General features: G+C 48.4%; 1 protein-coding gene across 4 annotated transcripts in view; it reads left to right on the forward strand.

The window, feature by feature from the left end:
* Trappc9 (trafficking protein particle complex subunit 9) overlaps positions 1 to 21,248 on the forward strand; it is a 429,432-nt gene that overhangs the window by 312,092 nt on the left and 96,092 nt on the right. For all 4 annotated transcript variants that reach the window (XM_041672442.1, XM_041672444.1, XM_041672443.1 and 1 more), the window contains one exon: positions 18,915 to 19,068. In XM_041672442.1, coding sequence (XP_041528376.1) covers positions 18,915 to 19,068 — 154 coding nt within the window. The remainder of the gene's footprint in view (positions 1 to 18,914; positions 19,069 to 21,248) is intronic.

The following is a 21,248-nucleotide window of genomic DNA, read 5'->3' on the forward strand; positions in this document are numbered from 1 at the left end:
AAACACCAGGTGCCTGACTTCTCTTCAAATCTTCTAGAAGCCCTGAACTTGAACTACTAAATCATTTTCTCCCTCGTGAAGGTATACAAATCCTTCTCTTTCTGACTAGGTTCTTTCTTTATTTATTTTTGTTTCTTTTTTGCATGTAATTATTCGCAGGGGGATCATGTGCCATCCAGTGCATGTGGAGGGGTCAGAGTACAACTTGTGGGAGCTGTTCTGTCTTCCCACCATGGGGCGCAGGGATGGAACGCAGGTTGTCAGTGTTGGCAGCAAGCACCATCTTCTGCTGAGCCATCCGGCCAGCTCTAAACCTGATCTTTCAGATGTGAAAACATCAGTTCTGGATCAAGGCTGTTATTATCTGCCTTTGGAGGTACTGGGGTGCCTTCTTTGCTCTCTTGCTCCCCAATCTTTATTCTCTCTAAACAGCACTTTTCAGGAAGTAGTGAAGAAGTTGAGCTCCCAGTGTGTCCCTGCTGGTCCCGGGGCCAAGGGGACAGTCACGAGGAACGTTCAAGTGCCTACAGACATCTAGAACACCCATCCACATGCAATTACCAAGCAATCCTTCACACATGTGCGCTCATTAGCTTACTTCATGGGTGAGAAGACTAAAGCCCACAGCAGCGAAGGAATCCTTCTGAGGAGATTCAGTGAAACTGGAGCAATATTTGGAAAATGCCACCCCAGCTATCTCCTCCTTTTGAAGATTTCCATACTCAATAGAATCTTAAGAACTCTCATAATTCTCTCACTTAAGAAAATGATTTCAACTTCTAATTAAGCAATTATATACCAAAGTTAAATCTAACCTTTCTAGTTTGCTGTAGTTTATCTGTGGCCTGTGTGCATCTTCTTGTCCATCTCTGAAGCCATCTGTTAGTGTTCACGAATACAAAGAGAAGGGTAAACATCAGTGTTCCTTCCTAAAAATCCTGTTCTTAATGTCACCGAATGTAATTCAAAGCTTACCCCACATGTTCCCTGCCTTCCTTGCCTGTCCTGAGATTGTGTTAGGGCCAAGCACCCCGTGATGCCTGGTCCTGGCCTGGAAACGGGCTGATGCTGAAGCAGCTTGCTGTAAGGCTCTGCCCACCAGTCCTGCAGCTGGTAACACTGTCAACTCCCATCTTTATTGATTTTGGTTTTATTTTGTCTAGTTGTTGAGGGGGCGGGGATCCAGAAATCTCCAGCCATGATGTGAGGCTGTGTGTGAGTCCCTTTAACGGCAAGCATTTTTTACTTCCTATATTCTGTTCTCTCATTCCCGCATGTTCAAGATTATGGAGTCTTGCTGTAAATCATGCTTTCTACTGTTGATGCTCTTGATCTCAGGGTCCACTTTATGCTATTGATGTAACCGTTCCGGTGTAGGTATATAGTCATTTTCAAGGATAGCACTCATCAGTTTTTTTTAGACCTCTCTAAGGTTTTTCTCCCTCTGATTTTTCTCTCCAGAGTTTTACTTTGCTGGCCTTGAGCTTGCTATCCTCCTATCTCAGCCTCCTGAGTGCCAGGGATCACAAGTGTGAGTCACCACGTTAATACACTTAAACTCTTCATGTTTAAATTGAACCTTTAAAATTTCAATGGCATATAGTTGAATTTTGCATTTCTATCTGTTACAGCAGGATCTGCCTTTTAATGAGAGTATTGAATTTATTAATATTTAAAATATTTATCTAAATCTGATACATTTTTTCTATATACCTCTATTTACATACTTGCATGTATACATGCACATGATATGTATATGGTCTTATGTCAGTGCGTGAGTACTCCGTGCATTTGTGGAGGTCTGGGGACAAACTCAGATGTTGACTCTCACCTTGTGGATTGAGAGTACTTACTGCCGCCTTGCCAGGCTGGCTATCCTTCTCCCCATTGTCACTCTGGAGTAGAGAGACACTCTCCCCATAGCCTGTACTGGCCGTATTGGATACCCAGACTGCAAACTTGGCGTGTATGTGTGTGTCTCTCTGTGTGTGTCTGTGTGTGGTGACGTCCACAGCCTTTGACCTTTCTTGAAATCTCCTTTACCTTGACCCAGCCACTCTGCAAGAGGAGTGAAGAGCTAGTTTAGATCAATCCACAGCGCTGCTCTGAGGCAGCCCAGGACTCTCAGCCCCAACCGGCTATGCAGTAGGAGAACACAAGGGCCCTCATCACAGAGTTCCTATGGATGGGGGTGCAGAGGCGCATCTACCCAGGAGCTGTACATCTCTCTGGTCATGGCTTCTTGGAGAAGACTCTCTGAGTAACCACGGAGCTGCCACTGGCCTGGCTGGACTATGTCCCTGTCCTGAGACCCCGCCAGCATCTGTGGCCCTCCAGCTGGGTCCTTCCTCTTTTCAGGGGGAGCAGGTACACTCTAGCTGGGTGTATGATTCATTCTCTTTTTAATTTTTAAATCTCTCCCCATATCATTATGGTGTTTCATTTCCTTCCATCTGGCACTCTGAGACTTTCACAGTATGAAATTGAAAATGAAGATGATGAAGATGATAATATTGGTTGGAAGAGAACATAGGGGGAAAAAAACCTTTGCAATTAAAATAAACTTTGGTTTCTTCCATGTTTCTCTGTCCAGTAATTTGTGTTGGTATCCACAGTGATGGCAGAGGGGATGTGTTAGGAGCGGATGCAACTGTAACCAGGTTTCCTATACCTGGATGCTGATTATGGGAGTCCCCAATAAGGGGCACTTGGGTGTGGGAGGTGCATCAAAGAAGTATACACCAACTAACTGATTCGGCAGAGACTCCTAAGCATGTGATTACCAGGGCTAGTCAGGTCATGGAGAGATCTTGCTTTCCTCTGGGGGAAAAAAAAGCTGTCACTTAAAATGTGTAGGAGATTTCAGGTCCAGCATACTGGCCCACAGCTCTCCTTCTCTTGAAACATCAGAAGAGGCTAGTCCTGCAAGTCAGCCCTGTGCAGGAGCCACAGGCTATTCTGTGTCCCATGCCATGTATTCTCCAACTCCACCTACCCAAAAGGAAGTTGGGTCAGGTGGTTAGGTCTGGAACCCTTTGACCCGCCCCTTAGCAGGTCTTGTTTCCTGGGCTGAGGGAGCAGTTTGGTTGCTGTCTTGAACTTGGATATTTTCTTTCAGCTCTAGGATTTAGGAGTTTAAAGCCCTTGGCTAACACAGGGTATTCAGTTGCTCATAGATCTAGCCAGGCTGTTCTGACAAATGCCACTGTGTGAGCCAGCATGAGCCCACCAGAACTGTGGGGACCCGGGGGATGAGGTAACAGGACAGAGGGCTGCAAGATGCACACCAGCCAGAGAGCATCCACATCCTCTTCACACCAGCTGCTCCAGTGTGGAGCTGGGTAGGCAGAGCAAAACCTACCCTGGGAACAGGGCATTGGGCAAAGGGAGACTCAGGATTGGGCAGTCCCTGCCTTTTACCATGGAACCTGCCAGAACCCTCCTTCTGGGCTCTATGATCTTTCCTGGTTCCTTTCCCAAGTCCAGCACCTACCCTATGCATCCCTGACTAGGCTCTCTTGCCTCTCCTCCCAGCTAAGGAGAAACCCCTTCTGGGGTCCCCCATGGACTCAGCTTTGGCTTCTATCCATTCTCGGGGTCAGTGATGTGTCGTAAAATATAGTCAGAGGATCCAGGAATCTCCTGGGGGGCCTGTGTCCCTGTTTGTATGTTGGTGTCTACCTGCCTCCATGTCTGTTTCTGTCTCTCCCTTGTCTGAGTGCCAAACAGTATTTTATTTTTCTCTTGTGTCCCAGCCCCTCTTAGAGATACTGAAGGACAGGATCATTCCCGAGAGGTGGCAACGGCAGGGGCACAGGAACCTGCAATACCTTTTTCAGCCATCACCTTCTGCCTTCAGAGGATGGCTTGGGGCAGTTCTCTACAGTGAGGGCCTTTCACTGAGAAGCCTGCTGTTTTAAACCGCCCTGGTGCAGCCTGATTTCCCTCTGGGTTTCCTTGTAGGGAGCACTGGGTTGACAGGAAGACTGGAGGTGCTCCATGGCTCAGCTCCCCAAAGATTAGGTCAGAGTAGGGAGGGGGAAGCTACTGCTTTTCCTTTTGTCTCAAGTTAGGAAACCACTGCTTGTTCCTAACTGTCAGCTTCAGATCACTGGGGACTTGGCTATTCCTATCTTAACAGCATGGCCTTTTCAATATTAAGCTGAAACACTAGAGGATTTTTCTCGTTGAATTGATCTCTCACAAGCTTGACTTTTCTGTTTTCAAACCCCAAAGGTGCAAACCAGCACCGGAAGTGGACCCTTCTTCCTCTATGCGTCCCTATCACGTTCTTCGCCTTGTCTCTCCTGGTCCCATCTGGCACTGGAGCGTGAGGGCCTTAGTAGCAGCTACACAGCGATGGCCTCGCCAAGTGCTAGTTGGAGGAAGCGTCATCGCCCATGCTTAACTCGATTAGGAACTGCGGTGGTGGCAATAATAATATGTGACATTTATGTGAGCGTTTCCACTTCACACTGTGCCGACCCTGTGTTTCCATCTGCGGCCCTGCCTGTCCGCCGGGAGCTATTCCAGAACAATGTTGTTTTAATCCTCCCCCCCCCCCAGCACTTTCCCCCAACTTCCTGTGTGCATGGTGCTGGGATTTGCTTGCTCAGGCTGATGCTCATGCTTCCTTTGTCTGCCCCAACCTTTCTCTTCCATCCCTTCCCTGTAGGCTCAGCCCTGGTCTCGCTTTTCATCTTGATGTGGCCTGCTGTCCAGGCAGCTCCTGTCCAGCCACCCTGGAAAGGCATTGTCTTTCTTCTTGTGGCTGCCATCCCCTAATCTCTGCAGACCTTGCACACATTCCTTTTAGAAGTTGAGGAAAAGTAAGTTTTAAATCACACTTAATCCCATCACAGGGACAATGCTGTCGTTCTCCAGATTCACATCTCATCAATATCTGTGTCTAAAGCATTGGTTTATGTAAAGTGGTTTGAATTTGCTCTTTTGACAGCTACAGTTCCCCAGCATCTGACAAGAGTTTTCTTGTCCTTCTTCAGAAGCATGACTCCTTCTGGCTTCCCAATATCTGGTATGTGGAGAGATCTGGGCAAGCAGGCCCTTGTTGGGGTGTGGAGGTGCATGATCTGGCCTCCCCCACCTTCCCACCACCCTTCATTTGCTGACTCGCCTTATTGAGGTGCACCCTCATCCCAAGTCTGCCTCATGTTTATGCCTGAATCTGCCCTCTACCAGTGACCCAAGGATCCCTTCTTCACCCGAGAAAGTCTAAGCTGAGCAGTAGTTCATGACTCTCATATACAGCTCTGCCTTCTCATCTGCCCTAACCCTGAGGTGTGCCTCAGTCCCACCTCTGCAAATACAAGTCTGTCCTAACCCTGCAGGTGTGCATCATCCCACCTCTGCAGGTGCATGTCTGCCCTAACCCTGCATCTGTGCCTCAGTCCTGCATGTCTGCCCTAACCCTGAAGGTGTGCCTCAGTTCCACCTCTGCAGATGCATGCCTGCCCTAACCCTGAGGTGTGCCTCAGTCCCACCTCTGCAAATACAAGTCTGTCCTAACCCTGCAGGTGTGCATCATCCCACCTCTGCACATGTATGTCTGCCCTAACCCTGCAGGTGTGCCCCAGTCCCACCTCTGCAGATGCATTTCTGCCCTAACCATGCAGGTGTGCCCCAGTCCCACCTCTGCAGATGCATGTCTGCCCTAACCATGCAGGTGTGCCCCAGTCCCACCTCTGCAGATGCATGTCTGCCCTAACCATGCAGGTGTGCCCCAGTCCCACCTCTGCAGATGCATGTCTGCCCTAACCATGTAGGTGTGCCTCAGTCCCACCTCTGCAGAGGCATGCCTGCCCTAACGATGCAGGTGTGCCCCAGTCCCACCTCTGCAGATGCATGCCTGCCCTAACCATGCAGGTGTGCCCCAGTCCCACCTCTGCAGATGCATGTCTGCCCTAACCATGCAGGTGTTGTAGGGCTTTGTTTCCTTAGCTTTCTGCTTTTAGTCTAGTACTTCTGTTGAGTTGACTCTGACTGGGGGTATAAATGTCCTAACTCAGGCAGAGATTTGGAAGACACGTGGGATTATTCATTGCATTTCTCCTTTGTGGTGGGGGGGTGGGGGCTGAAGAGCCTGTGGGCCTTTTGTGTTCTGCTCTGGTAGACTCTGTCTCAATAGGGCAGTTGACAGGGATCCCAGGAAGCCTCTGGCTGAGAGCCCCAGTGTCTAGCTTTCTCACCAGGTTCCATTCCTGAGCACCTGTAGCTTTTCCTGCATTGTGCCATTCTCCCCCATCACAGAGCCTGGAGCAAGAAAAGTCATGGCCAAGTCCTGGCACTGCATTGCCTAAGCTGTCATTTTAGATAACTGATATCCCATCAGTGTGCCTCAATTTCCACTATGTGCAAGAGCATCAGCTCTTTACTGGGAATATGGGGTAGTTGATTTTAAGGTGTGTTACCCTTGCTTACCGAGCAATGGCATGTGACAATGGTTGAAGTAATCCTCTGTCACCACTAAATGCTTGACAGAGTCACAGAGCAAGTTAGACGAGCTCGAAACATACATAAATGCTGAAGAGAGTAGTCTTGAAACTGGTGTCAACCCGAGAGGCTCTTTGTACGGAAATGCACACCACACCCGTGTCCCAGTGGCAGGCGCTGGAAGGCTGCTGTGCTGGCTCAGGGTCCACTTTTGTCTCTAATCATCCACAGAATGTGATGTCCTCTTTTGTTGTTGGGGGCCAAAGCAATAAGGAACCACCTGTGGTTTCAGAAAGACTAGCCCCGTTCCCTGTGAGGCACACTAGAGCACTAGGCCTTCCCTGTGTAGAGACAGCCCAAGGCATGTGGCTTTCCCATTCTCCATCCCTCTCAACAGCTGTACTCCCAGGATTCTCCTCCCAGCTTCTGGGATGGAAAGCTCTAGGCGTCTAGGTGAGGACCTCAGGTGTCCTCTGTTGCTGCCATGCTCTTTTCTCTGACCCCACAAGGCTCATGGAGGTGAGTTATAGAGTTTTCTTCAGGGTTACCTTCTTATTGTTTACCCTTCTCCTCCGATTTGATTCTTACGCTTAGGTGAGGAAAGTGAACCTCAGAGCCCTCCCCGGGGGCACCTTAGTGGCACAGGGTACTCAGGTCACACCATCGATTCTTCTGCCACCGTGTTGTCCCTGCAGAGTTGCAGCCCTGACTAGGTGAATGCTGACCCTTAAAAGCTTAAGGCCCATGGAGTTGCCCCAGAGGGTCTGCTCCCAATAACAGAGGGGCCTCTTCTCTGATCTTCAGGCCGGGCCTGGCCATTTTCCCTGCCTTGGATTTACTCAACTGGTGGAAGACAGCTCCCCATGGGTGGAAGAATTAAAGACAATTGCTGAGCATGTTAGAAGTGATGACGCAGACAGGGGCTGATTGTTAAGTACTGCTTTGAGCACTGGAGGCCAGTCGGCAGCATAAACTCTGAGAGGTCCAAGGGTGGCATCAGGGGGTCTAGGTTTGCCATTGTCTGTGAAAATTGGCACGAGTTGGCATGAACTGTTTCTCATGATTGATGGAGGAAGGTCTTTGGTTAAAAAATAAAGAAACTGCCTTGGCCCATTTTATTGGTTAGAACATAGGTGGGTGGACTAAACAGAACAGAATGCTGAGAGGAAGAGGAAGTGAGCTCAGAGAGACGCCATGCTCCCCTCTCCCAGGCAGACGCGATAGCTCTGCTCTCTGAGACGCACTAGATGAAGCAAGCCACCAGGTCAGACATGCTGAATCCTTCCTGGTAAGACCGGTGCTACACAGTTTATTAGAGATGGGTTGATCAAGATATCAGAATTAGCCAGTAAGGGATAGAGCTAATGGGCCAAGCAGTGTTTAAAAGAATATAATTTGTGTGTTGTTATTTCAGGGCATAAGCTAGCCAGGCGTCCGGGGTGCTGGAGCAGCCCCACTGCTCCTATTACAACATTGGTATGAACTGTTTCTCATGATTGCCACCATTGTTAATTGGTAGACAGACACCCCTGTAGGCCACTTGCTCACCTGTACATTCTCCTGTCATCTTGCAACTCTTTGCTCCCCCCTTCTCCCTTCTCCTCCCCTCTTCTTTCCTTCACTCCTTCTCTCTCTCCTCTCCTCTCCCTCTCCACACTGAACTTGAAGGCAAGGGATTCAGTCACATTTGCTTAAAATAGTGGTTGTCAGTATACGCACATGTTACTGAATGAATCACTGGAGGCAATGGCACAGCTTAATCCGTTTTGGTGTTTGGATGGTTTTCAGACGTGATTTCTGCTCAGTATAATTCTCTTGTGGGTTTCTAGTACTATCAGTTAAGGTTGAAGGAATGTGGGTGGAATGCCATTACAATCAAATCAGGCACATTTACAAGAGCAGTAATGTCACCTCTGAACAGTGACCAGGCAGAAGCAGATGTCCTCTCTATTCCACCCCTCATCTTTCTTCACGCACAGCATCCCTGTCTGCTGTCGCTGTCCCCAAAGGATGAAGAAGTCAGAGTTCAGGTGGGCTATGCAGTTCATCCAGGCTCACGTGCCAGAGCGAGCTGGAACTGGATTCATTTTCAGTCCTAAACCAATTGTGAACACCAGTTTGCTCTCAGGGTATATAACCTGATCCCTAAAGCCCGATGCAGGAAGAACAGAAGGCAAAGCCAGGGAGCAGTAGCGAAGAAACTGACCAGCAAGCAGAGACGCCAGACCGCATGTGAACTCCAATCCTAGGGAGGAAAGACTTAACTATTATCGTGGGCCACCTGGGATAAGCCATGAAGAAATATCACACCAACACTGGAGGTGAATGCTGGAGGTGAATGGGGCATCTTATTCATGGGTATAGGTCTGGCCCCATTTTTACTATGCTAGCTGGCAGGGTTCTGCTCTGACCCGGAATCTAAGGCATGGACCTATTCCCTCTGCTTTGTTCAGACCATGTGATGCACAGCGTCATGGAAAACCGACAGTCATCTCTGCAGAAAGACAAACTCACTCAGCAGGGTCGTTCTCAAGACAGCTACCACATGGTCTCCTTATTCATAGTTCTTTGTATTTGTCTTCTCACTAGGCTGTAATTTTTTTTATTTTTATATTTTGGTTTTTTGAGACAGGGTTTATCTGGTGCTTTGGAGCCTGTCTTGGAACTAGCTCTTGTAGAACAGGCTGGCCTTGAACTCACAGAGATCTGCCTGCCTCTGCTTCCCGAGTGCTGGGATTAAAGGCGTGTGCCACCACTGCCCGGCTAGGCTGTAATTCTTAAAACATTGAATGGGATCTTGTTTATAGACTTTTCTGAGTCAGAACAAATGGGCCAGGTTGGCACAGGGCTTGGCAGAACCCAGAGCACTGCTTCCTAGAGGGTCTTGTATGCCCAAGGAATTGCCTAAGAGCAGGACAGACTCAGCCTGGTCAGGAAGCACCTTCCTCAGACACCAGCACAGAGCCAGAGCCCAGTGACAGGCATGGATGGGCAGACAAGGGACTGGAGGGTCTTGACAAGAGAAAGATGGCTCCTGGGTAAGAAATGGGAGATGCTTCTGGAAGGTGTAGCTTTGTACTAGGTCCAGAGAAATGAGTCCTTATAGACTTTGAGTGTATAAAGGGTGCAGGAGGCTCCAAGAAGAAACACCTCATAGTTTTTCACTAGCATAAACCATAGTAATGAATAGGTTTTTCCTAAATGTCAGTGAGGTAAAGCAGAAGTTGACATCATTTCACATTACACATCATGTTGATCCCCTTGAGAACCTTCCTGAGGAGCCCTTTCCAGCCCAAGAGTCAGGCTGGCTAGCTTCACCTCGTCCATGTGACATGGCAGAGAGAAACAACTCAAACACAATGGTCAGTGCCATCCAACATAGCATATGTCCTTGTGCTTGGCCAAAGCCATGCGACTGAACATTCTATCCCATGGTGGCTATGCTAAATGAGGTGTGATGGTGTGAAAGGTTCTCTGTGTCAGGGTCCTGTGACTCTTGGGCCACCCCCAGGGGTTTTCAGAGCTGCATTCTCCATGGGCAAGCCTCCTAAGGACTGAACTTCCATCTTGAAAAACCCTGTGGGCCTCGCCATTTCTCTGCACTCTCTGGCCTTTCCCCTCAGCTTGAATTGTGTTGTTACTCCTCACTGCTGCCCCAGTGCTTGACACATTCTCTGAGCGGAAGGAAAAAGCCTTCTGTGGAAATCATCCTGAGTAGCATTTTCTAGTGTGGAGCATGATGAAACAACTCTGGGCCATTTTTACTCTTTCTTTTCACCATGGTTCCTCTGACAGGCCTTCATCAGCAGCCAGAATGCAATTTATCAGAGTCATATATTTTCAGGGTGAAATGGGTTTAATCCCTCACCATGGAAGCCATGTTTTCTTCCCTCTTCTGCAGCACAGAACTTGTAGTGCTGAATGACACTATGATCAGACAGGACTGTCAGAGTCTCAGTTTTACCCTGACAGGCTGACAGATGACAGAGTGTTGGTGCAAGTTCCTGTCGCGCCTAGTCCTGCAGCTGTTCAGCCCCAAAGAAACACACAGAGGTCTACATTAATTATAAACTGGTTGGCCTATTTGCTCAGGCATCTTATAACTCTTATAACTTATATTAGCCCATAATTCTTGTCTGTGTTTGCCATGTGGCTTGGTACCTTTCATCATAATGAGGCATTCTCATCTTCCTCTGTGTCTGGATGACAACTGCAGACTGAGCCTATTCTCTTTCCAGAATTCTCCTGTTCTCATTGCCTTGCCTCTACGTCCTGCCTGGTCGCCCCACCCATACTTCCTGCCTGGCTACTGGTCAATCACCATTTTATTAAATAAGTATAAAAAACAAATCTTTACAGGGTAAAAAATCATTGTCCCACAGCAAAAGGGGGCCAAGTTCTTTTCTTCACTTGGATCTGCCTGGACTGTATGGAAACATGATCTGGCCTGCATCAGGCTGGAGTCCTTGTGCAGCATGAAGAGATAGCACACTTTGGAGACCAAGGGACCCAGAGCTCAGGCCTGAGCTTTGAGCAACTTTGGGGTGTGCATTTGTTTGACTTGTTCAAAGAGGGGTCCTGGATAGGTGGTCTGCATGACTTCATGTGTCTGTAATATAATGTACCCAGTAGGCAATTGTCCATGTGTATAGGCCTTGTGGAAGGGGCACCTGTCTATCCTAGGGTACATGTTACTTGTAAGCCCACTGGTCAAAATCTGCATGAGCAATGACACTCTTCCCTCTTTTTCCTTTAGAATTAGGGTGTCAGTGCTACCTCCTAAGGTAGTTATAGGGATCAGAGGCAAATTCAAGACTGGTAAAGTTGGCACCCGATGAACAGAAGTACTTTCTTATTAATGTTCTCATTCGTTATATTGGAAAACAGCCCAGCAAGGTTGGATAAGTTCCCAACCTCATAGCCTCTGGTTATAGAGAAGTAATTGGAATGATCTGGAAGCACCTTCTGATGCCTGTCTGGCAGCCTGGCAGGTAACAGGGGAAGAGTAAGGTCTTTCAGTGCTTTGTATCTGAAGGATCGAGATTACCTTTGCATATTAATCTGCCACTGGCACCATTTTTGTCTTTCTCAAAGTCTTGGCTAGAGAAACGGGAGTGCGAGCAGCACAGCCAACTCCCTTGAAGGCCACTCTCCATGTGCTGCAGTGAATGCAAGGCAGAAGTTCACTTCAAGCCTTTGATCTAGTCATTAGCTCCCCTGTCTTCTCAAGTAATCCTGAGCCAGCCCTCTATCCTATCTACACCTCAGTCTGCAGAGTTGTCTGGTATGCATTTGCTCACAGTCTATGCCAACTACAAATTGTCTGCAGGCCACTGCACAGGCCTGCCCCTTCTCTGCAGTCAAATGGGAAGGCACAGGCATGTGCAAAGCTCAAGCAGCATGGTTTTTCCCAGCTATTATCTATCCCTCTGAGGTATCTGAGAGATCCCAGAAATGAGAGCTCTGAGGATTGGCCAACACCTGCTATGAGCCATTCATGATTGTGAGAACCTTCTGGTTCTCTGCGTATGCTAGAGAGGTTCAGGGGAGTGACTGGTTTATCCTCAGCGGCAGACTTTCACATGGTCATGGTAGCTTTGCGTGATGTTCAGTGTGCTGCACAATTCGAGGAACCCAGAACCAGAGGGATGACCACCTGTTCTTACACATCTGTGGGCCATGGCTTACGCTCCAAAGGAGACAGAAGAGTTGAAAGCAGAATGGGCCAGGTAGGAAGGTAGGCAGGACAGATCCTGGAGGCTTTGTCTTCCTCTGCCTGCTCAGCCATGGCCTCCCTTGAACACCCTGGGGAACTGCACAGCCTTGATTGGCTGCAGTTTCCAGCAGTATCCTCACAACCCTCCATGATGGGTGCACATAGCAAGGTCCCTAGAAGTGCAGGGCCTGTTTAGAAGCACAGCTTCAGATGAGGCACACCGTAATTGTTGTAAAGATAGCAGAACCCTGAGAGTCAGGAAGAAAAGACTCTGGCTGCCTGAGGCCCAGGAGAGAGTCATCTTTGCCAGCTCCAAATCAGAGACCAACACTATGCCTGAGAATGGCTGTACCCTACTGCTACTAAATGACCCCTTCTTTTAAATTGAGGATTAGGCTTTATGTTACACTGTGATGCGTTGACCTCTATGGGTTACCTCCTCTGTGTGCTACAGTGCAAAACTTAGAGTTGTCATTGTTTGATGTGTGACAGACGTAGTCCCTACTGGGTAACCCTACAAAGGACAGAACAAGAAAATAGCGTTCTCTAAAGCTTAGAGGATTGTTACTAGTTAACATAGTTTTAAGAGAATCTCTCTCTCTCTCTCTCTCTCTCTCTCTCTTTCTCTCTGTGTGTGTACATATACAGACTTTCTGTAAAGAAAAGTGAAATCACAAAGTTTGCAGGCAAATGGATAGATGGTTCTAGAAAAGATTATGTTGAGTGACGTTTCCCGGACTCAGAAAGACAAGCAATGGTGTTCCCTCTCATCTGTGGTTCCTAGCTCCACATCCTCAGATATGACTATACAACATGGAGCAACCACAGAGGCCAGGAAAATGTGTGGGGACCGTGATAGGGGAGGATCTAGGATACAAGTGATATGAAGTGGGAAATGGAATAATGAGGAGTGGGCTTCTAATACTGCCCCAAGGCCTCAGTGTGGACTCCTGCCTGCTGTTGCCCCCTGCTGCAGAGCACCGTCCGGCTCAGGACTCCATCCAGCCTGTGCTGGGACAACTGTCTGCCAGGTCTAACTCTTCCTCCCCAGCCTGCCCCTCGTGGGAGCTTGGCCGTCACTGCAGGAAGCTTTCGTCTGTCCACCATGTTCCTGCATAGTTACGTGATCCTCAGGAGCCCTGGTTTCCTCTACAGTAAAGAGGGGGTGTGGCAGGGCCTGCCACCCTGGGGCTCAATGAGCTGAGTAAGGGAGGTGACCATATAGTATCCTGCCTGATGGACTGTTCCAAGCTCTGGGATGAATGGTGAATGTGCCAAAAGAGCTAATTACGCCCGGTCCATAGAAAGTGCCAGTGTGTGTCTCTTCAGTAATGGAGTCTCCTTTCAGTCTAATTTTTCCCTTGCACCATGCTTCTCAAAATGAAATTTTTTGACTTTCTGGAAGTGTATTCAAAATTATATTTTCTAAATCTGTATCGCCTTGCTACATATCTCTATCCTATAAATATATCCGGTATTTGCGCTATTTGTTGATGGTGATGAGGATGCTATCTTGTACACATGCTAATTAGGCAGTTTCCAATTTGTGGATCCCTCTGAGAATCTCAAGGCTTGGGGTATTTTGGTTGAAAATGGGCCTCGGCAAGGCCTCCAGATTGGTCTCTGCCCAGGCCCTTTGGAGTATGTGTCCTCTTCTCTCAGCTCCATCACCCCCCATCCCCAACCCAGGCCAGCAAATCACGTATGTGTCCCGAGCCCTGCTGAGGGGAAATTAGTAGTTGCTATGTAAAAAAAGGCCGGCAAGGTGGAGGCCTGAGCTTAGGGCTTCCATGATGAGACTTTCATGAAGACTGCAAGGGAGGAGGCTGAGGCCTGTGCCAGGCATGGGGAGGAGGAAGGTGGGTAGGGGTCAGGCCCACAAAGGTGAGATATAGCAGGGGCACACAGCTGGTGTCTGAGGTGAAGGAGAACCATCAGGCCAATGTGAACCATGGCTCCCAGCTGACTGTGGAGGGCAGGGGCAGGGGCAGGCGAAAGCTTAGGGTTCTGGAGAGAAGCAGACTTGGGATGGTGTTGAGATTCTTTGGAAGGGGTGCCAGTGAGGCCCTGTGCATATCTAGGCTCAATGCTAAGGACCAAGTGAACCTTGACCAGGTCCCTGTGATGCTATTAGGGCACAGCCAAGTGTCACGGGGGGGGGGGGGGGGCGGCTTTGCCATACTGAGCACAGGAAAATGCCCACCTCTTCAGAGCTCTAATGATTCCCTGTGTACCACATACAACTTAGACCTCAGTTCCTCTTCTATTGAGTAATATCCATGGCGGTGTGTAGTGATATTTTGTTTGCATTTTAACAAATAAAGCTTGCCTGACAATCAGAGTGTAGAGCTAAGCCACTAGAAGCCAGGGAGTGGTGGCACACACCTTTAATCCCAGGATTTTGGAGACAGAGGCAGAGGGCTCTGTTAGTTCAAGGCCACCCTGGGCTCCACAAGACTCAATCTGTCTAAAAGAGAAACAGAGCTCACACAAACGTGATTTGAGCACTTGGGATAGCTTGTAGGAGTTGGTTTTGTCCTTCTACCATGTGGTCCTAAAGATTGAACTCAGATGGTCAGGCTCCGTGGCAAGTGCCTTTGCTGAGCCATCCCACCAGCCTGCTTCTTTGACTTCTCATTAACATGAGGAGGAAAGCACAGGTTTTTAAAGCCAGAGCTCCGAACCTTCCATGGAACGTGCTCACCTTCTTTCTTCAGTACTGTCTTAGGGAATAATCTACCAGATGCTCTCTAGGTCTTTCCTCTCTATCTCCTTGGGTTTAGTACGAGAGGATAGTGTGTCGTGTTTGTCCTGGTCCTATTTGGTGTGGGCTAAACCCATTCCAGCTACTCCCTCCTCTGCATCAGTACAAGGCTCAAGATAAGGTTGCCTTCTCATCATGGAAACTGGTCTAGTTAGTCCTAGCTTTAAATCTCACAGTCTCTAGCCAGTATCTGGGTGTCACTGGAATGGAGGAGGATGTAAGAATTTACTTGGATCCTGCCATGCACGTAGTGTTCCTCCATTTTCCCTTGGGAGGTATTTCTCATCCCCTCCCCCCTCAAACTCTATCCAGGCTCAGGGAAAAGGCTAGGCAGCTCTCGGGGCCCCTTAGTCATATAAGGCAGAGAGCCTTCCAAACAGCTGGTTTCCTATAGTCAGTCAGAAGCAGGAGGGACATCTCTGCTGAGCTGCACAGGCCCTGGCCTAGCCTCACTTAGGCAAAATGATTCTGCAGGAATCCGGTACAGACCAGTGACCTGTCCAAAGGCTTGGTGAATTTCAAGTAGACCCAGGCTTTCTCAGGCTTCCCGGGAAATAACAGAAACCCTGCCAAGAATCCTGGTGACATTTTAATCTCCATACGGACATCTGTGGAATCCTCAAGCAGGCTGGAGAGAGCCACAAAGCTCAGACCTGGGGAATTCAGGGGGGTTTTCTGGTGATGGTGGAGGGAACGTCCATCACGCCAGGGGCCCACAATAGTTGTGACTGTGTGGTCAGCTGCTCCTTGAGCCGTCTTTTCCCGGGACCTGCTCCGTGCTGGGTTGAAGGAAACAGTATTGCCTGAGAAAAGGGTGGACACAGTGGGAAGTGACACCCGACATGAACTTCAGTAGGACAACTGCAGGACAGTGAGGGGCAGTAATACACAGGCCCATTAGCATTTGTGTGGCATTTTATACCATACAAAACAGCTTTTGGCTAGCCCATTTGATCATTAGCGTAAGTTCCTGTAATAGCCATAATTTCTTATAAAAGCTCTGTTGCCATACCATCCCATCCATCTACGTGAAGTGTACCACATTCCCATGCATCCAGACGGCTGTGCCGCCATCGCCACAATCCACTTCAAAACATTTTCATTACCCTAGAAGAATAACAGCTATAATGTTTTTGAGCACCAGCTAGATCAAGTGAGCCAAGTGAATGCTCCCAGATCCTGCAGTGTAGGAAGTCCAAGGAATGAAGACAATTGTGTGGCTATTTCTGGCGACCCAGCTTCTATGTGGAATGAGCTGGAGTCGAGCCTATGTGATCCCGGGTCTCCCACTTCCCCTCCATACTCGTGAGAAACAACGCTGCATCTGTGGTGTTGCTTCACACACTTGAACTCCTGTCTACTCATGTCCCTCCCTCTCTCTGCTGCACCACAGACTGGGAGCAAGGCCATGTCCTGTTGCTCTACCTTTGTTTGCTTGCTACCCTCTTGTGCTGCAAGCCAGTGGCCTCGCCCCAATGGGAAAGCTGCTTCCTTGGTACTCACGTGTGGGAATGTGAGGTAGTGGCTCGTGCTTCTCTTACCAGAGATGTTCCTACCTCCTTGTCCTCATACTTCCCAGGGGGTTTTGTGGGAGCGGCACCAGATGTTGGCCACGGGAGACAGGGATTATGTTTTCCCTTGAATACAGAAAAGGTGTGTGCAAACCTTAGATAAGTGCTGACCAGTGCCTATGGGGGTATTACAGACCTCTGTGCTGGCGACTTCCACATCATAGAATGGAGTCAGCCCTGAATAGCGAGTAAAGAGAAGTGAGTCCCTATAACGACCAGGACCTTGTATATGCTAGGCTAATGTTGTGTCAACGAGATTCACACATTTATTTGTTTAGTGTTTATATGCTATGTATGTGGGTCCAAGTGCATACCCCACACACCTGTGGAGGTGAGGACCACCTTTGGAAGTTAGTTTTTCCTTCCTCCATGGGACCCAGAACTCAAACTCAGGTCATCATATTTATGTAGCAAATGTTTGAAAAATTGTTTTTAGTGCTCTTACCTGGTCAACCATCATGACCCCCACACATTTTTTTTAAAGATACTCTCACTACATAGTCTGGGCTGTCCTTGAGCTTGTTCTGTAGTGTAGCTAACCTTGAAGTCACAGTCCCCTTGTTTCAGCCCTCTGGGAGCTGGGATTTCAGACCCGAGGCACACTTTGCTGGGTGAACTAATTTTTAATGGTGTGAGCATGTTCATAGAATTCACTCACGACTAGGATGACTTTCAGCCATGTACGTGTGTTATGGATATGATGACTCCTCGGAATTGCCCGGACATGTAGAAATAAAATAATCACATTCAAATACAATACTTCAGGAAGAGATTATGGAACTGAAGTCTTTTAGGATCTTATATTCTTAGTCTTTCGTTTTCCCGTTTTGTGCTTTTCTGTTTTCTAGGGTTTTATGATAAACTGCTTAGAATAAAACCACAAAAGTATGTTTAACTTTAGGTGATGTTCTTGCTACCTGTGTGGACTGTGTTTATCTAGTGGTGCTTCTGGCCCCTGGGCCATCAGCCTTCCAGGGCAGGCTCTGAGCCTAGTGTCATGGATTTATTGACTCCCCAGCAGCCCTTTCTGCAGACAGCATAGGTCTTGAGATCTCCTTGCTGGGTGTGATGGACATCTGGAAAAGCCCCAAAGGTGATCATGGTTTTGCTGACTAACGTGGCCACTCAGAGTCCAACAATACCATCAGCATCCACTTTCACCCATCAGCTGGTTGACTCTGAGTCCTGTTTGGGTTGGAGCCACAGTTTAGAGGAGTCCTCATGAATAGTACTTCCTTAGAAGCCCCCTTTCTCTCTATCTCCCTACTAACACCCATGTGACACACCTTTATGAGTGCCTGTTATATGCCAATCAGGTCAAGAGGTGATGTTTAGATGTCAGGTAACCAACTCCTGTTCCATGGTGGGGACAGACGGCAGGTCAGAATATAAGCCAAAGTGTAGACACAGTGGGGAAGAAAGATCATTGGACTTGCAGTGTCAGGGGAGGCTTTAAATCCACTCCTTCATCCATGTAGCTGATTATTTACTGAGTCACTGATGTGTCCTAGACATTATTCTATACCTGGGGAGCCTGGTCACCAAGACCAAGCGCATCTCTGCCCCTAGTAGAATTGAGATACGATTAACTAACTCAGAAATAAATCTTTAATCTCATGATAAATGCCCTGCCAGAAATAAATGGAATGTTGCAGGAGAGAATAGAGAATAGGCTGCTGTGGCTGGGGTGAGCTGGGTAGGAGCTTTCCAGCTCCTGCTTCAGGATAGACTGGCTCAGCCATGCCATGGCTAAGAACATTCCAGAGCTAAAGACTAAGGCAGAGAGCCTCCTGCATTCTAGAAATGCTTAGAAGGTCAAAGGACCCAGTAAGCAGTGAGAGTGTTTTGTTGAAGAGAGGTGGCTTTGATCGGAGAGCTGAACAGAGGGGACTCCCAAATCTGTAGCTGGGAAGCTGCAGTGAGAAGATAGGGGTTATGGCAGCTGTGGGCAGGGTTTGTGGGTCAGCTCCTGAGCCCATTTGGCTGCACTGTGGAGTCATGTCAGGCAGAGTTTAGAGTCGAAAGCAAGGTCCCCAGGGTCCAGTCATGCCAGCGTGCTCTGTGGATGTCCACAAGGAGCTTACGTCATGACCCAGAGCACTGTGTGAACAGCATTCTGGGGCCTGTCTGCCACACCCCAGTGTGGAATGGAACCCTCACCTGGGGTGATGCAGGACTTCTCAGAAGTCTAAATCTACAGCTGTAGCTTTTTTGGAACTGTGTGTTGAGCCAGCTCTGCAGTCAGGGCCACCTTGGGAGTCATTATTTCATTTTCTGGGAATGAATCTGTTAGGAATTACTAGCGATAATGGTTCATCAGACTGTCTCACGCTGGCATGTGCTGACTCTCCAACAGCTCTGGGAAAAAATTGCCCCACTGATTAATTCTCCACTGTTTTCCTTCTTCTCTCAGAATGGCTATTCAAGTGGACAAGTTCAACTTTGAAAGTGTCCCAGAATCCCCCGGAGAGAAGGGACACTTTGCAAATCTGAAGCAGCTAGAAGAAGAGAGGCAGGAGGCACGAGGCCTGGAGATCAGCAGCAAGCTGGACATCCGCTGGAGAATTCTATCCTTTTCAGTGTCCCGAGGCACACCCACCCTGACTAAGGATTCTGGCCACCCACAGGGATCCAAGAGGTGCTTAATGGGTACTGAGTTTCAACTACAGACAGCTCTAAATGCCATGGCAGGACATGGACCACAGGGCTGGCATTTTCTCAGCCTCGTCACACTTCAGAGGCCCTACTTAATGAAATATTGATTCTGAGCGGATAAAGGTCTTAATGGGGAGCAGTGGTGGTCCTGTCTTTGGATCTCATGTTTCTTTTGAGTGTTGATATTCACGGTAGTGGCAGGTTCTAATGGCTGTCAATCAGTACAGGGCTTGAGCCATCCTCTGACTGACAGTGGAGGATGTGGATACAGTTGTCTGGGAGCCAAATGGAGTGGTGCAGCTTAGCAAGATGTAGAGGAACTTTGTAGAGGAGTGAGAGACTTTTCTGTGGACTGCGTTGTGAAAAGGAGTCATATATGATCCCTGCACCCACCCAGGCGTGTGACCAGAGTTCGGCTGGATGGGTGGAAGGACGCTGGGTGACTCTGCGTGCCAGTCTCTGCAGAGCACCCATACAGCCGGCAGACATTTGAGTGGACTGTTGGCAGTGGGCGGAAGTCTATCGAAGGGCCAGAGGTGAGAAATGCCCACAAGCAGCACAGCAGGAGAGAGTGGCCTCTGCAGAGTGTCTGCCAGAAAAAGGCACTTCTAACATGGGTTTCTTCCCATCACCTCCTCCGTGTGTGGACTCTGTGGCTCTGGGTATGGCCAGGCTGTGTGTCTCGACTAGAACATTCCAGAAGATTTAACCATCAGGCTTTGTATGGGCCAGAGATTGTGCTCAGTTCTAGAGACAGCGTGATGGACGCTGTCAGATCCAGACCCCAGTACAGACTGTGCTCTCCAGCACACAGGGGTAGAAACTGGGAAACTGTGCGGTGGAGCTTTCACTTCTGCGATGTAGCCAACAGAAAAGCCGTTGTGGCTTAGTCGGCTCACTCTAGATACCCGGATGGCCAGATGAAGTGATTTTAAAATAGCAAGGCTAGGGGACAAACCTGGAGCACACATGCCGTCATCCCTCATTCCCCTCTGCCTTGTGTTTGCCGGAAATCTCCCGTCATAGAATCTTTCTCAAGTGTAGGGCCTCGTATTTTAGAGGATACCCTTCTGAGCAGAGTGGCTGAGAGTAGCTGGTGCCCCACCTGCATGCCACTCAGAGTTTCTGTGATGGTCTGGCAGGGTCACCAGGGTTCCTTGGGTTTCATAGCCCTATAAGGGTTTTACACATAGAGCTGTGGGCTTTGTTGATCCCAGGCAGGACAACCCACTTCAGACTGTGCCTTCACTTTATTCCATCCTCTGGAACTACATTTCCCATAGGAAGAGGTGGTAGCCCTGCCCCCACTTGATGCTGAAGTGGGGACAAAGCTGCTCCACTGAGCAGCTCAGACTCTTCGGTCTTTCTAATTGGCTTCTCCAGAATTCTTCTCAATGGATCTCTGTCTTCTCATCTCCTGGAAAACACTAAACCTCTCTATGTCTCTTCTAAGACCCTGTATCCTAGTTTATTTTTGTAATAGTCAGTCATGCTTGGAAAAATAGTTTTATCTAAATGAATTCTAATACAAACAGCCCCTGCCATCAGTATCATTGATTGCTTGATCATCATAAGTGAAATGCAGGAAATCATTTGGTATCTGCCTCCAGAGAATTCAGCTATCAAAGCTGTTTGTAATAACTTGATTCAAAGGTCTTTTATCTTACAGCACACACAGCACACACAGCACACACAAAACAGCACACACAGTACAAACAGCACACACAGCACACACAGCACAGCACACACAGTACACACAGTACACACAGCACACACAGTACACACAGCACACACAGCACACACATTACACATAGCATGCTCAGCACAGAGGCTTGACAGCTGGAGAGAGCCTGGCTGGATATTCAGTCAAATCACTCCCACTGTTTGTCCCTTGATGGGCAGAGGAGTGAGGCGGCATGGACACAAATTGTGTTGCTGTCCCCCATCCATACAAACATGATAGCTGTGTGTGCCTTAGAATTTCTCAGGAAGGAATCATGGTCCACACATGGACAGTGTAGATTTCATATTTAGTCAACTGGAGAATATATGAGATGACATTCCATGAACATACTGACAAGCCTCTGTGTTC

The sequence above is a fragment of the Microtus oregoni genome, unplaced genomic scaffold, assembly GCF_018167655.1.
Source record: "Microtus oregoni isolate MIOR12 unplaced genomic scaffold, Mior012 000022F_ref0000154, whole genome shotgun sequence".
Taxonomy (NCBI): Eukaryota; Metazoa; Chordata; class Mammalia; order Rodentia; family Cricetidae; genus Microtus; species Microtus oregoni.